This window comes from Terrapene carolina, unplaced genomic scaffold (genome assembly GCF_002925995.2).
Source record: "Terrapene carolina triunguis isolate 2854851 unplaced genomic scaffold, T_m_triunguis-2.0 Scaffold96, whole genome shotgun sequence".
In the NCBI taxonomy this organism is placed as follows: Eukaryota; Metazoa; Chordata; order Testudines; family Emydidae; genus Terrapene; species Terrapene triunguis.
In genome coordinates, this window is record NW_020664447.1 from 71,482,278 (window position 1) to 71,498,892 (window position 16,615).

The 16,615-nt window shown below is 41.2% G+C and overlaps 1 protein-coding gene across 2 annotated transcripts in view; it reads right to left on the reverse strand.

Moving 5' to 3' along the window:
* TTC7B (tetratricopeptide repeat domain 7B) overlaps positions 1-16,615 on the reverse strand; it is a 301,343-nt gene that overhangs the window by 215,826 nt on the left and 68,902 nt on the right. For both annotated transcript variants that reach the window (XM_024209700.1, XM_024209699.1), the window contains exon 5: positions 11,279-11,400. In XM_024209700.1, the coding sequence (XP_024065468.1) occupies positions 11,279-11,400 (122 nt within the window). The remainder of the gene's footprint in view (positions 1-11,278; positions 11,401-16,615) is intronic.

The window sequence follows — 16,615 nt, forward strand, 5'->3', positions numbered from 1 at the left end:
GGGGGGCATCGTTAATCGTATGTTTAACCTGTGTTTGTTTGGTCTGTAGACGGTTGCTAGCCCTCCTTGTAGGCAACGCATGTGCAGGCACGCATGTTTGACCACAAATGTGCATGCGGCCATGTGGCCCAAAAGTTTTAGGCATGCGTGGGCTGTACCACACTGTGGATCTGAGTGTCTTTATCGTGTCGAATCTGTCTTGTGGAAGTGATGCTGCCACCAAGTCGAGGTAAGCACCGATGAATTCTAACTGTTGAGCTGGTTCTATTGTCAATTTCTTTTCATTTATTTGTAGACCGAGACTCTGGGAGCAATCTATCGTCGTTTGGGTAGAGGAAATGGCGTCTGATCGAGTGTGTAACTTCAAAAGACAGTTGTCCAGGTAACAGAATATTATTATTCCTTGTTTTCTCAGTTGCGCCATTACTACGGTGAGAATCTTTGAGAAAACAAGAGGCGCTGTTCACAGGCCGAAAGGTAAAACCTTGTATCAATAGTGGTCTGTGTCCAAAGTAAATCTCAGAAAACGCCTGCAGGTGGGGTGCATTGTAACATGAAAATAATCATCCCGCAGGTCGAGGGCTGAAAGCCAGTCCCCCTGCTCCAGTGCTGGTATTATTGTTAAGGCGACCATCTCGAACAGTTACTTTCTTACGAACTTGTTCAGTTCCTAACCTAACACTAACTGTACTAAGGGATGGAGAAATAAAATCCTTCCTCCCTTCCCGTCCTCCCCCTGGTAGGGGACGCAACTCTAATAACTGAAACTTAATGTATCTAAACAATCCTAACTCATTAATTTATCTAAACTTATCTAGTAGAAATGAAGGCTTTCAACAGGACTGCTGAGCTCCGTCTCAGGCCGGGGACAGTTGAGAAGGAACTGTGGAGTCCGGGTCGCATGTGAGCTAGATAAAGCACCAACGGCACACGAGGCAGGCACCTCGTGTGCCTGACCCATATGGGCACTGCTGCAAAACTCTCTAACCAAAGGCATAGGGACACACCATCACCTGGATTGGAGCACCCACAAGGACATCTCTTGAAGAAGTATGGATTTGTCAAGAACAAATTATGCCTAACTAATCTCATTTCCTTCTTTGACAGGGTTACTTGCCAACTGGATGGGGGGGGGAGCTGCAGACATGATATATCTTGATTTTAGTAAGGCTTTTAACAGTTTCATACAACATTCTCGTAAGCAAACTAGAGAAATATGGTCTAGATCAGTGATACTTAGACTAACACTCGCTAGCCACAAGTGGCTCTATAATCTGTCTCCTGCAGCTCTTTGCAGCACAAGATTAAAACTCTGTGTGATTTAGTTATTAACCAATCTAAGTTACTAATCAATCAGGATGCTTTTACTATGTTACGCACAAACCTCTTAGGACACCAAAAATCCAATCCTGTTCTTAAAAAGGGTAAATTTTATTAACAACAAAAAGAAAGAAAATACATTGGAACTTAGGCTTTTGATAGATTTTAAAAGAGCAATTCCAAAAATTAAGCACCCAAAATAGCTTTCTTGGGGGTTCTGCTTAAAGGTTACAAGCAAACAAAAGCATCTGGGGTTAGCACAGAGGAGATCCACAAGCCAAAATAAAAAATAAACCTGATTGTGTCTAACTAAACATTCCCTACCCAAATAATTTCTTCTAGGTATGGAAGATGAATTTTCACACCTGGTTCAAGCCTTACATAGCATTGCTGCTCCATGTCTCTGCAGCCCAGAGAGAGCAACCACAGACAAAGGGAGAGTTTCTTTTCCCATTTAAAAAAGTTCTAGCCTTCCCATTGGCTCTTTTGGTCAGGTACCCACTTTTTTTTCTTTACCTGGGGGACTTTAACCCTTTACAGGTAAAGCAAGTAAAGAACAGCTACCAAGAGGGATTTTACAGCTAACTGGTTGGCTGGGTGTCCATCAAAGGGAGCTACCCTCCTGCCCTTTATTTGTCACATGCCCCCTGCCCCGAAGCCAAGCCCCTGCCTGCCCCTTCTCTTCAGAGGCCTCACCACCCACTCACTCCAGCCTCGCTCACTCACTCATTTTCACCAGGCTGGGCTAGGGGGTTGGATGTGGGGTTTTGGCTGTGGGTGCAGGCTCTGGGGTGCGGCCAGGGATGAGGAGCTTGGGGTGGAGGAGGGGACTCCAGGTAGGGGGGATGGTGCTGAGGGGTTCAGTGTGTGGGAGGGGGCTCTTGGCTGGGTCAGGGGGTTGGGAGGGGGTACGGGATCCGGAATGAGACCAGAAATGAGGGGTTCAGGGCAGTGGCGTAGCCAGGTTCTAACATCAGGGGGAGCGAACACATAAAAAAAGGCGCCACCCGACATATCAAATTACTAATTACATACTTTTAAATTCGTTATACATATTTATTTGTACTTAAAATAAAAACACAAGAATGATCCAGCCATGGAAGGATTTGCACAGCCGGCATTTCACAGGAGAACTTTAGATTATACTTAGATATACTTTAGATTCTAGAAAGTAAATGACAGAATACAGTAGTTTATAATTGTCACCCTTCGCCCCCGGAGCAGAGCGGTGGCTCGGCTGCAGCAGAGTCATTCCCCAGGCTGCTGCTGCTCGCAGAGAGAAGATGCCGCTGAAGAAAGACCACGAGAAAAAAACATCCTTCCTCCCCCCCTTTTCCTTCCTTCTCCACCTTCTTCGCCAGCACCAGCTGGGCTTCAGAGCCACTAGGAGCTCTGCCCACCAGATTGTGACTTTTGTGCTGTTCTGTTGAGATCCCCTTGGATGTCCTGATGTGAGAAAACTGAAAGCTTGGAAGCAGTGTTAACTTCCAAGTGACAGGTGCCTACTGTAGTGCTGCATGCTTGGATTCCAGCCAATGGTTCCCTTATTTCTTGGTGGCATATTAATTATTATTAATAACAAGTCCAGTAGGGCCTAGAAGCCTCACGTGAAGTCAGGGCCCCGCTGTGCTAGAAGCTGTACATATAGAGTACAAAGAGTTTACAGAGGGTGGACAAAAGGAAGTATCCCCATGATTCGGGTTATGTTTACACTGGAAAAGGGAGGTGTAATTTCCGGCTTGTGTAGACATACCCATGCTAGCGCTGATCAAGCTAGTGTGCTAAAAATAGAAACAGAGCCAGAGTGGTGCAAGGGGCTAGCCATCCTGAGTGTGATCCCACCTGAGACCCTTATTAAGCACTCAGGTGACTAGCACCTCCTGGTGCTCATGCCGTTCCACTTCCATTTTTAGCACTCTAGTTTGATCCGAGCTAGCACCAGTATGTCTCCTCCAGCTGGGCATGACTCCTCCAGCTCCAATGTAGACATACCTACAGATGGAGAACAGAGGCACAGTCAGACTAAGTGACTTGTTCAAAGTCACCCAGGGAGTCACTGGCAGAGCTGAGAATTGAACGCATGTCTCCTGCTTCCATACAGTTGGATTGCCGCTTCACCTGGAGGTCTCAGGACAGTAATAGGCTGATTAGGCCTCAGAGGGAGTATTGTGTCCAGTTTTGGGCATCACATTTCAGGAAAGATGTGGACAAATTGGAGAAAGTCCAGAGAAGAGCAACAAAAATGATTCAAAATCTAGGAAACATGACCTATGAGGGAAGATTGAAAAAACTGGGTTTGTTTAGTCTGGAAAAGAGAAGACTGAGAGGGGACATGAGAACATTTTTCAAGTACATAAAAGGTTGTTACAAGGAGGAGATAGAAAAATTGTTCTTCTTAACCTCTGAGGATAGGACAAGAAGCAATGGACTTAAATTGCTGCAAGTGAGGTTTAGGTTGGATATTAGGAAAAACTTCCTAACTGTAAGGGTGGTTAAGCACTGGAATAAATTGCCCAGGGAGGTTGTGAAATCACCATCACTGGAGATTTTTAATAAAGGTTAGACAAACACCTGTCAGGGATGGTCTAGATAATACTTAGTCCTGCCACGAGTGCAGGGGACTGGACTAGACGACCTCCTGAGGTCCCTTCCAGTCCTATGATTCTACTGTTGTAAATGCCCTGTGTCCCATGAGCATGGGCCATTAAAGACCTGCATGTTATTGTAGTGCATTGTGATGGTGTCACATAATGACTCTGCCCCAGGACACACAATAGTGTCCTGCAGTGAGGCATCATCACAACTAAAGATGCAAACAATGCAACACAGTATCATGGTGCCCTGGCTATCATGCCAGCAGGATACCAGTACTTGCCATTGATGCACTTCATGCGTTGTGCTTTACAGAATACATACATACAGACAGAGAGACCATTCATCCCAGCCTGAAATGCAGCTGCTTCTGGGGTGGAACTTGGCAGCCAATTTGCACCACAACGGTGTGACAGAGGAGACAAAGTGGAAAAAATGTCTCCTCCTGTCACAACTGCAGGGGTAAGATGGGTCAGCAGAATGCAATCGCCTATGCTGGCCAGAACAGGAGGGTTAAGTAGTGAGGAAGTTGACTCTTTAGTGATCATACATGGTCAGGACATTGGTTTTAAGCTTCCACTGAGAGATGGCAGCACAGTGTCCCCTGAGCATCATGCTGCGGCGCTGGTTCAATACTGCATCACCAGCCCAAGAGCGAGAGCTCATCCAGAACGGCTCAGGAGGTGTTTGCCTTCCCCGCGGCGCGGTCGCCTCGCTCTGCATGGGGTTGCCGGGGGCCAACGGGGCTGCTGCTTCTCAGCCCCCACCTCCCCGCCGTGCTGGGGGGCTGCACTGCCGCCCCTTCCCCTCCCGGCAGAGCCCACCCCTGCCTGGGCGGCGTGCACCAAGCGGGGTTTGGCTTAGCGAGCCGGGCAGCTGCGGGCAGGCGGGAGCCTCCTCCTCCTCATCTCCGGGGAGCCAGGCAACCAGCCGACGCCGCCTGCAGCCCTGGAGCAAGCGAGCGAGCAGGGCTGGGGATGCGAGAGGGCGGTGCGGAGCCGAGAGCCAGCCGGCGGCCGCATGCAAAACCCAGCTCCGGACTCCTAGTCCGGAGCCCAGTGCTGGCTGCGTGGAAAGGCGCCACTTTTGGAAAATGTGCTCAGGGGGAGCAGCCGCTCCCCCTGCTCCAGCCCTAGCTATGCTGCTGGTTCAGGGTGCAGGAGAGGGCTCCACTCTGGGGCTGCAAAAAAACCACCTCGATGAGAGTCATAAGGCTATTTGCACAGAGGCTCCAGCACTCTATTGCCAATGTAGACACTTGATTGCTCTCTGCGCTATAATTGGTCTCTGGAGCTGTCCCATAATGCCTCAAGTGACCGCTCTGCTCATTGTTTTGAACTCGGCTGCCCTGGAGACATGCACCCCTCCCCTTTCAAAGCACCGTTTCTGACAGCCCTTGCGTGCTGTGCTGATCTGCTTCACGACACAAAGCAAACCATTAATGTGGAATGCTCATGCTGTTGAGCACAGAGAGAGGTGTGGGTGTGTGTGTGCGCGCGCAGAGGGGTGTGTGTGTGTGTGATTGCTGTCCAGGGAGGGAGGCGGGAGCTGATGTCAGGGTTTCCCCCTTCCCCCAGGACTGGGTTGCTTCCTGCCGCTGTCTAAACTTACAAGATAGCATGCTGGCGCACACAGTCACCCAAAACACACTCTCTCTCTCCCCCCCCCCCCCCCCCCCCCCCCCCCCACACACACTTCAGTTGAAAAGCTGCTGGCAATGTAGTAGGATGCCCATGGAACAATGGGACTGGGAAACCTGCATCATGTGACGCTGTGCCTGCCCCATGAGGCATTGAAACCCCTTCCCAAAGCACCCTGCGGCCAGTTGCACAGTGGGATAGCTACCACAATGCACTGCTGTCTTTGCCGTTGCAAGAGCTGCTAATGTGGATGCACTCCAGTGTCACAAGGAGCAGAGTGTGGACACACAACAGCGGTTTAATTCCAGTATTTTAATAAAAGTGGTATAACTTGTGGCGCAGAAACTTGTCAGTGTAGACATACCCTTAGATTAGATATTTAAAAACACTTCTAACTATATGGATAGTTAAGCAATGGAATAAGTTACCAAGGGAGTTTGTGAAGACATTTGAGGTTTTTAATAACAGGTCAGACAAACACCTGCCAGAGATGGTTTAGGTATACTTGGTCCTGCCCCACCCAGCATGAACAGCATGGACTAGATGATCTTTCAAAGTCCTGTTAAGACCTACATTTCTATGATTCCATAAAGCATGGATCGGGAAAGGAATTAAAAGCACAGGGCAAGTACCAGAGTAAAGACTGTAGGAAAAGTTTCCACTGAAATCACTGGAATTTTTAGCTAAGAATACAACTGCAGGACATGGATTTTGAATTATTCACACCCTCCCCCATCACCGATGCTTGGTCAACTTCGAATTAAAACAGAAGTTAATTGATAGTGTTCATCCTGAAATGTAAGGAAACCAAAAATCAAAGAGAACTGATCTTTTCTTGTAGGGTCTCACTCAGTGGCAAGTCTAAGGGGACCACTAGAAAAATCCACTGTTTGACACTTTTTAAGCACCAACCCTTTTCATATGAATCTTTAGATCATCTGGCATGTAAATATCTTGTGACTCCAGCTACAACAGTGCCATGCAAACATCTATTCTCACTTTCACGTGACACTGTAAACAAGAAGCAGGCAGCATTATTTTCTGGAAATGTAAACACACTTGTTTGTCTTAGCGATTGGCTGAACAAGAAGTAGGACTGAGTGGACTTGTAGGCTCTTAAGTTTTACACTTTTATTTTTGAATGCAGAGTTTTTTTGTACATAATTCTACATTTGTAAGTTAAACTTTCATGATAAAGAGATTGCACTACAGTACTTGTATTAGGTGAATTGAAAAATACTATTTCTTTTGTTTTTTACAGTGCAAATATTTGCAATCAAAAATAAATATAAAGTGAGCACTGTACACTTTGAAAAATATTTAAATAAATGGTATTCTATTATTTAATCGCACGATAAATCACGATTAATTTTTTTAATCATTTGACAGCCCTAATAAGCATACATTTAAACATTTGGCTGAACTGCGGCATAAGGCAATGAGAAACGTCTTCCCAAAATCAACTAGCTAGTGATCATGTTAATTTGATTTTATTATTGTATTACACATTACATAGCATAATCAATAGTTCTAACTAAGGGCCAAATTGTTACCTGGCTTGTGCACTGGCACAAGGGAATGTATCACACGTAACACTGCAGGAGGCTCTGGAGAGCTGTTCTCATCACTTGGGCAGGAATGGATGGGGACTGGACGGAATTTGGCTTCCCAGCCTCCAGTACAGTCAGTGTTGCTGCATCAGCATAGTAGGAAACATACACTGTGCTGGGTACAGACCGGGCACAATTTACTCACTACCTGAAGAAGCAGGGAAACTGGGAGGGAGATTTTGATTAAGCCTGAACCTTCTTTCTGGACAACTCCTAGACAGTGCAACAAGACTTTTCTCTGGGCTCTGGGTAATGCCACTAACTAATTAGATGAGCCTAGTTTCACCAATTGTGTTTGTGGGGTATGCAAATGATGAAGGAGTCCAACCATAAACATCTGTTGGGGTGTGCATGCGCCTTGCTAATATTTTTCTATGTATTTTAGATCTCTTTCACAAGTAAAATTTATCACAGTATGAGACTTTGAAAGCACGTTTCTCATAAAACATTAATGCAAAGTAAAACAAATAATTGGTCAGACAACTATTGAATACATGAAAAACTTCAGGTTTTATTTTCTTTCTAAAGCATTTCACTTGAAAATAACTGCTGTATTAAAATACTAATATTAAAGATTTCAGATAAAGTACCTATATGCATAGCTTTTGTTGTCTTCATAGCAAAGAACTCTAAACTACATTTTTTCTCCAATTTGAGACTACAATAGAGAAACTGGAGACCAAATGGAAGTTGTGTAGCCAGCCAGAAAGTTATTTGAAATAAAATTTTGTAAATACTAAAAATTCCCCACAACATTTCTGTTTAAATTCAGAACTATTTTTTTCTCCCTTGTTTCTCATCTTATCACACAGTAGAAACTGTCTCTGATTGAAACACAGACTGAATTTTAAGACCAGAAGTGACCATTGTGACCATCTAGTCTGACCTCCTGCACACTACAAGGCCACACAACCTCATCCACCCACTCCCATAACTTCTGGCTGAGCAGTCCTCAGATCACGTTTTAAAGACTTCAAGTTACAGAGAATCCATGATTTACTCTAGATTAAACCTGCAAGTGACCCGTGCCCCATGAGGCACAGGAAGGTGAAAAACCCCTAGGGTCTCTGCCAATTTGACCTGGGGAAAAATTCCTTCCTGATCCCAAATATGGCGATCAGTTGGACTCTGAGAATGTCGGCAAGACCCATCAGCCAGACACCTGGGAAAGAATTCTCTGTAGTAACTCAGAGCCCTTCCCATCTAGTGCCCCCCTCTGGCTATTGGGGATATTTGCTACTAGCAGTTGCTAATGTACCACATGCCATTGTAGGCAATTTCATCATACCATCCCCTCCACAAACTTATCAAGCTCAGTCTTGAAGCCAATTAGGTTTTTTGCCCCCACTGCACCCCTTGGAAGGCTGTTCTAGAACTTCATGCCTCTGATGATTAGAAATCTTCATGTGATTTCAAACCTAAATTTGTGGGTGGCCAGTTTATATCCATTTGTTCCGATGTCAACACTGGTGCTTAACTCTTCGCCCAATTCCTGGTATTCATCCCTCTGATATATTTATAGAGAGCAATCATATTGCCCCTCAGCCTTCGTTTGATTAGGCTAAACAAGTCAAGCTCCTCGAGTCTCCTCTCCTCAGACATAATTTTCCATTCCTCTGATCATCCTAGTAGCCCTTCTCTGTACCTGTTCCACTTTGAATTCATCTTTCTTAAACATCTGCACACAGCATTCCGGTTGAGGTCTCACAAGTTCCTTGTATAATGGTAATCACACTTCTCTATCTGTAGTGGAATTACCATGCCTGGTGCATCCTAGGATTGCATTGGTCAATATAGTTTGCTCATCCTAACTCAATTCTTCTACGCCTTTTGGGGAGAAAACATTAATTTGGAATTTCTGTCTTAATAAAGATTGTAAAATCATTCATGAAATATGGTTTCATAAATTTTTGGTAGATAATGGTTTTTTCATGTATTTTTCTAAATCCTAGCACTTAGCATTTAGACTTCTAAGGTTTCAATACTTTATCTTTTTTCTTACAAGAAAATGCATGCCCATAAGATCTTCACTGGTTTCTGTACAAGAATATATACTTTTCTTTTTAAAAGAAAATCTGGGTACAGCTGCTGAACGAAGGGACAGTTAAATGAATCAACTGGTCTAATTTAAATAATAGTGTTTTGCCTAAGTAAGCAGCAATGCACACCAGGTATCAGAGGACAGGGTCCAGCTCCTTCAATAGCTGTAAAAGTCTTTTTATATTTGCCAACTGTTTGTGACTGACACATACATAAATAAATATAAAAACAAGTGAGAGCCTGATTCTCAGTAATGCTTAGCACATTAGAAAACCTGACCTTGAGTTTCCAAGATATGCAGGAAGAAACACTCCATAGCAGAGGACTGCATCAAGCAACAAGCTTCTCTGTTTATGCAACAGATTTTTCAGAGCTACATGATTACTACTATTTATTGGAGCTGGAGTGATTTCTGAAAAATATTATGCATATGTATTTATTCAGGTTTTTAAGTGAATATGCTTCATCAGGTAATTCTGATAACATGTTAATTGAAACTAACTCAGAAGCAATGCCAGATTAGAATCTAGTGACACAACCGACATTTAAAGATTTCATACAATTTCATAATTACCTTTGCTTCATGAAGAAGCAGAAGGCAAAGGACCCCATTACACTACAACATCAGCATACTCTCGCCCAAGCCTACACGCAAAGACAAAACACAAAACAAATGCTACAAAGAAAGCAACTCAAATTTTGCAGATTCCCCGCCTCACCACAGTTTGAGAGCTGTTGTCATCTATAGTCTTATCTGTAACAAAGCCTTGTTGTAAGACAAACAAGCACATTCATCCAATTTTCCTAATTGCTTATCATCGATGTTCATATAACCCTAACATGAAAACAATGATTTATAAGTATAGTTTTAACAAGTCTATTGAAACCTTTTTAGTGAAAAGGTCTTAGACTGAATTCCTATAAACTTGATATTAAGGCCAGGGCAAAGTAAAATATACACTCAAGTAATTTTGGAGTGAAATATTAAAAGGGCACAAAGTAAAACATTGGTCACTATTTAAAAAGTTAACAATTCAGTATTCAGTTCTGGTCAGTCCAAGTTAAAAAAAGATACAGCAGAAAAACAGATGGGATTAAGAGACAGGTGGCAAAATAATAAATTAGAAAATCTTTATCAACCCTCATTATTCAAATTACATCAAAATCTCACACCTTTACAGACACTGCCTGACTCCACCCATTTTAGTTATTTATTTTGATTTGAAAGGTATTAATGAAACAAAGTGATATTCTGGCCATACTGAAGTCAATGGGAGTTTTGCCAGTTAGGGGGTAGGATTTCACACAGTATTTTTTCACAAAAAAAACACACCAGCAAACCAGTCTATGTAGTCTAAAATGACTACGGATTCAACAACAAATACCAGAAGTGTACTTTAAACCTAGGGTGCCAAGTTTTCAATAGCTTAAAAAAATGAATTCCTTTGTTCATTTTCTGTAACGTTTGAGATTTATTTCTACACCTATATTCAGTAGAATTTTTACTTCACAAAATTATGAATGAACTCCCATGCACAGTCTAAAAGGTTCTACAGAGTAGGCACAACGGAGATTATACATATACATACTGTTGATCTTCATGCATATTTATCCTGCAGCATAATGTTAAAATAAGTGATGACTGAAGAGATTTGAAAAAAATTTTATAAAATCAAATGTTTCAATTTATTTTCTATTTATTTTTCTTGTAATCTGCATTATTAAAGTTTCAACACAAAAGACAGACATTTCACAGATATTTATAAGTTTGATATTTTAAGTTCTTACAGTTAATAAAGAGCGGTAAGAAAATATTTCACTCATTCTATTTAATATTCCCTATTTCATTTTATTCTAAACATATATTTTGAGGGGAAAATTAAATGCAAGTTAAGATAAATACTATCTGGATAGAAAAATTAATAGATAATGTTTTCACCCCTCAGCTCATATCTACAACCAAAATATTTCTACTACAGTAATAAAAAGTAAAGATTAGATGCTCGTCAGCTTCATTTTCTGACTTTTTTGACATTATGATCAAGAACAAAAAAAACCCCTAAATTCAAATCTTACCCATTTTTGAAATACAAGACATGTGCTCTTTGGAGTCCTGTTTCTAGGAAAAATCCCAGTTCCTGTTCATGCACTGCAGACCCCGGTTTAGGGCTTCTGTTTTGTATATTGGTAATTATTACCTAAGAGAAAACACAAGTGAAATAAAATTAAATGAAATACAGAGGAAACGTTCTATTCTTATTATTTGAGAGCATGTGGGGTAGAACAAAGAAGCTGGTGCTCGATAATGTTGTTGAGAGAGTCTTCTTCACTCCATTCTTTTGCTGTCTAGGAGAGCATTTCTATATCTGTCTCATTGATTTTCCATCTTTTCAAATCTCTTCTCAATACCTTCCTTGTGACTTTTAATTTATTCTTCCTTCTATTATTCTCACTGCAATTATATTATTTAATTTTTAATGCATTTTAGGATGCAATATATGAAAAAAGTATTCAAAGCAAAATAATGTATAGCTTATAAAATATATAGTTACAACATGCTTCAGTAATAGTAGATGGCAGTGCTCAGTTCCTCTTGGCATCAGCCCCTACACATAAATGGCTTAGTTCTAATTACAAAAATTAATACATAGGCACTATCAAGCTCAGATAAAATAGGTGGGTCAAGTACACAGAAATACAAACTAATGTAAAAATGCATGGAGATTAGTGAGATACTCAAAAGTAGTGTCCCCAGGTGGTTCAGAAAGAGTGAAATACAGAACTTGAGTCCCTTAATATTTGTCCTGACATTGCACTTTTAGCCAAAGCTTCTTTGAACCTGCTGTATGGCTTGGATTTTCATTTATACAGTCTATATTTTATCAGTCATGAAAAACCAATAATGAAAGACATTCTAGAGGAAACTATTTCAATAAATCCATTATGTGAAAATGAACACTGACAATTCCAAATGCGCGCTCGCTTTAAAAATATCATAGGCAAAATATAGCCCCTCTTTCCCAATTGCTAACAATGTGTTTGTTTCCTTTTTCCTTCACTTATACCAAGATTAAAATATTTTTAGAAGTAGATTTGTAGAGTAACTATTGTCTTCCTTCAATGCAGCTTGCATGAAATACTTGTCATTGAAGTAGACAATCTCTCTGGCATCCTGAATTGACTTTTCTTAAAACAGAACAGTTCTTTATAGACATCCACAAAAGAACACTCGTTTGACTAACTGGTCCTCTGGTTACAATTTCATGTATCATAATGAAATTGGATGAACATTTAAATGTTAGCAGAATCTGAATGAAAATACCCTATCTTATCGAACACAATGAACCCTATTTACTATAGTTTTCCATCCACATTACACCATCTATAATGCTGTTAAGTAGAGTTATTGTATCTGAGAGAATACTAACTTTCTACAAAAACTCAATCCCTATGTCTAATCCAATCATAAATTCATTAGGCATGCTGAAGTCTAAACACTAGACACTATAAAACAGCAGAAATTGTCTAAAATTAAAAAAAATTCAGCTGTGATTCTAACTTAAAGCGCACTGTGAATGTGACTGGTAACTTATCTCTTCCCTCATGTTCATATTTAATAATTTTTAGGGAGTGCTCTCCACCAGGAAGTTCAGGGCAAAGGACATGTTTTCTAACGTACTTGCCATCTATGAGATCTGGTACATTCCAAAAAGGTAGAAAATTGTTCAGGAATAGTTTGCAGCATCCAGACAAGGAAAAAAGTCAGATGAAGAGAAATCTCACCATCCCTCACAATACAAATACCGGACCCAATCCTGCTCTCACTGAAGCCACTGGCAAACCTACTATTAATTTCAATGACAGTACTATTATGTCCACTGGTTGCACTGGCTTTATGTATGTGCCAATATGAAACCAATTATACACCAATACCCTGTGATGAACAGTTTAACTGTACAAGTACTTAAGATATGGTCTATGGACTGACTAAAGCTGTTAGAAAAAACTGCTCTAAAAATACGCCATTTAAAAACTTATTGTAAATATGTCTTCTTACAAAAGGTATTCCTCTAGGCTATAAACAGGACTATTTGGTTAATCTCACCCATAGAACCACAGAGGTAACTGATTGACTGAAGTACTTGGAAGCTCCTGCTGTTCCCCCTATACCATCTTGGCAAGTCCATCACAACTCCTGTTTAAAATCTTAAACCATAAAACACTATAAACATATGTGCAAAAGTGGGGAAGAATCTAGATGAGATGATTTCCTATTATAAAAAGATTGCATGTTTCAATTATCTGTTGTCATTCACAGAAATTCATTAGGCTGGAAACAGGACTGTTGGGAAATCACAAGCAGTCCAACCAGAAAAAGGGGAGGAAAAGCTGTGAAGACTTAGAGACCCACATACTATGAGAGCCAGAGACTAAAGGCAGCATCTGATGAGGATGCCACATGTGCTTTGTAATGTTTGGTAAAAGTATGTGGAAGTTGCCAGGTAGCCACACTGCAGATCTCATAAGTAGGGCCCAACCAAATTTATGGCCATGAAAAATACATAATGGACCGTGAAATCTGGTCTTGTGTGCTTTTTTTACACTATACTATAAAGATTTCATGGGGGAAGATCGGAATTTCTCAAATTGTGGGTCCTGACCCAAAAGGCAGTTGCAGGGGGGTCGCAAGGTTATTTTAGGGGGGATGTGGTATTGCCATCCTCACTTCTGTACGGTCTTCAGAGCTGGTTGGCCGGAACGCGGCGGCTGTTGGTCGGTGGCCAGCTCTGAATGCCACTCTTACTTCTGTGCTGCTGCCTTCAGCGCTGAGTAGCAGCTGCTGACCAAGGGCCCACCTCTGAAGGCAGCAGCGCAGATGTAAGGGTCGCCATACCATTCCATGCCATCCTTACCTCTGTACTACTGCTAGTGGCAGAGTTGCCTTCAGAGCTGGGCTCTCGGGCAGTAGCAGGGCAGAAATAAGGGTAGCCGTACTGCAACCCCCCCTACAATAACCTTGTGATCCCTCCAAAACTCCTTTTCGGGTCACGACCCGTACAATTACAACACCATGACATTTCAGATTTAAATTTTAAAATTTACAATTTCTAAATTAATGTGACCACGAAATTGACCAAACTGGACTGTGAATTTGGTAGGGCCCTACTCATAAGATGGGGTCAGGAGAGGAATACACAAGTTTTGGTTGACTGGTGCAGTGGGGTTCAATAGTCCAGCAAATTCATAGGTGCAGGATAGATGTCCTTTGCTTGTTGCATGCCCAGAGGCCCTACTTTTATCCATGTCTTGCTCCATTATTCCTCTCCAGGGACTGTGGAAGAGCTGGTCACTCATCTCCCTTAGCACAGAGAATCTCAGGGGAGGCACTGCCTTCAATGTGCTCAGTCATTGTGTGAGCAAGGTGGATAAAAATCAATGATTTAAAAAAAAAAATCAAAAAAATTGGTTTTTATTTTAAATTGGATTTTTGAGGAAAAAACCTATCTAAAGATAGTTTTAATTAAGATACATTATAGCTCAAAGATATCTCATCATGGAATAGGGATTATAAATTCTAATTCTATAGTATGAGACAAGTTTTGTAAATGAGTTCCAATAGTTCATGGATTAGGGACCCAATCTTATGGGCTTCCAGGGGCTTCTGTATAGATTATTTAGGTTAATCTTTCTACCTACCCAATGGGGCTCAGTCTAGAAGATACCATCAGAGATGCTTAGTTTTGCAGTTCTCAAAGTGTGGATTTGTGTCTCCAGAGATAACATGCTTGTTAACAGCAAAAATGGAAGGAACTGAGTGAGACTATGCAATGACAGTTAAATTAGAAGCATTAAAAAAAACAAATGGGACAAGTACTATCTCCAGCTCATTTTCTTGCAAATATTCTCAATACTCGGTACCAAGGTACTGCTGAAGAAGAGAAGTTGGCTATGACATGGACATCCAGCAATCATCCCTCCATAATGCCAACTATAATAAACTTCAGAGCTAAGGGTGAACCATTCAAGAAAGATATGTTTGCTGATGATGTTTTAAAGAAAGTCACACCAGTGAACTGGTGGAAGTCACTTAAGCACTTGGATTCAGAGACAGTTGAAGTGATAATCTCACTTAACAGCAGTAGCTGCTTCTGCGAGTGTAGAAAGAATATTTTCTTCCTTTGGACAAACTGAGAAATTGTTTGGGACCTGAAAAAGCAGGAAAGCTTGTTTTTCTTTTCCAGATTATGAATAAACAGGAAAACGAAGGTGAAGACGACTGAGTTAGCTGCAAAAGCCAATATTTTAAGTTTCACACAGTCTATTTAATTTTTGGTTGGTTTTTTTTAAATATTTCATTTAACTATTTTAGTTAAAAACAATTTAACAAAAACAAACCTGATTTTAAAAAACTCGAATGTTTAAATTCAAAATTTCATATGCTTGTTTTGTTAAAATAGGATATATTTGCGGTTGAAGAAAAAAATCCAGAATACATAACGTTGTTGTTTTAGTTAAATAAAACAATGTAAATGTCTGTCCGATTATGTTCTCCTCCTAATACAGCACTGCAAGAAAATCCTCCAAATATTAATGATTAACCTGTTGAATTGGAGATAGTTCACCTCCCAATGACTTCATAAATATCTGCTTCAATTACCTTTGGTAAATGAAATAACCAAACAATCATTCATTTTCTGATATAGCTGTAAAGCTAATCTGAAAAGTTTTCAAAATAAATCCCTTAAAAAATGTAGAGTGTGTACCTTCTAAAAATGAAACCTACATCTATCTCTGAGTTGTGAAGAATATGTATTCAAGTTATAACAACCAACAAGAATGCACTTTTATGTAGAAATCCATGATTAAATCGAGTATTCCTGACTAGTGATTTAAATCAATTTGATTTAAATCAAATCTACCCTGGGTGAGAGAGACTTCCTAGTTTGTGCTGACCACAGTTCGGGGCTGGGAATAGCGCCTGTCCAACCAGAGGTAACCATCACCAGCTTCCAGGGGTAACAGCACTGATCATAGAGAACTCCTCCTACACTGAGGTCTGGGTTTGGAACTGCTGAAAGAACAGAGAGATGGAGCCAGAGAAGAAAAGCTGGAAAGGACTGTGGCCTTCCCTAGGAGCTCAAAGCAAAGATGCACAGGGAAAGCAGAGAAGAGTTTTGAGGCACTCTTCCAGGCTGATTTACGAGGAACAGCTTCAAACATCAGAAACCTTGAGGAGTCAGCTGCTTTTCTGATCTGATGGGCATGACCAGCATAACCAGACTAGAGGGTTTTCTATGTATGTGAATAATCATACATAGCTATAAAAGGAACAAAGAAAGGAAGATGAGAGTGGGATCACTACTGGGGCAGAAGTAAGGTAATTTGGACACCATAACTACGAATTTCCACATT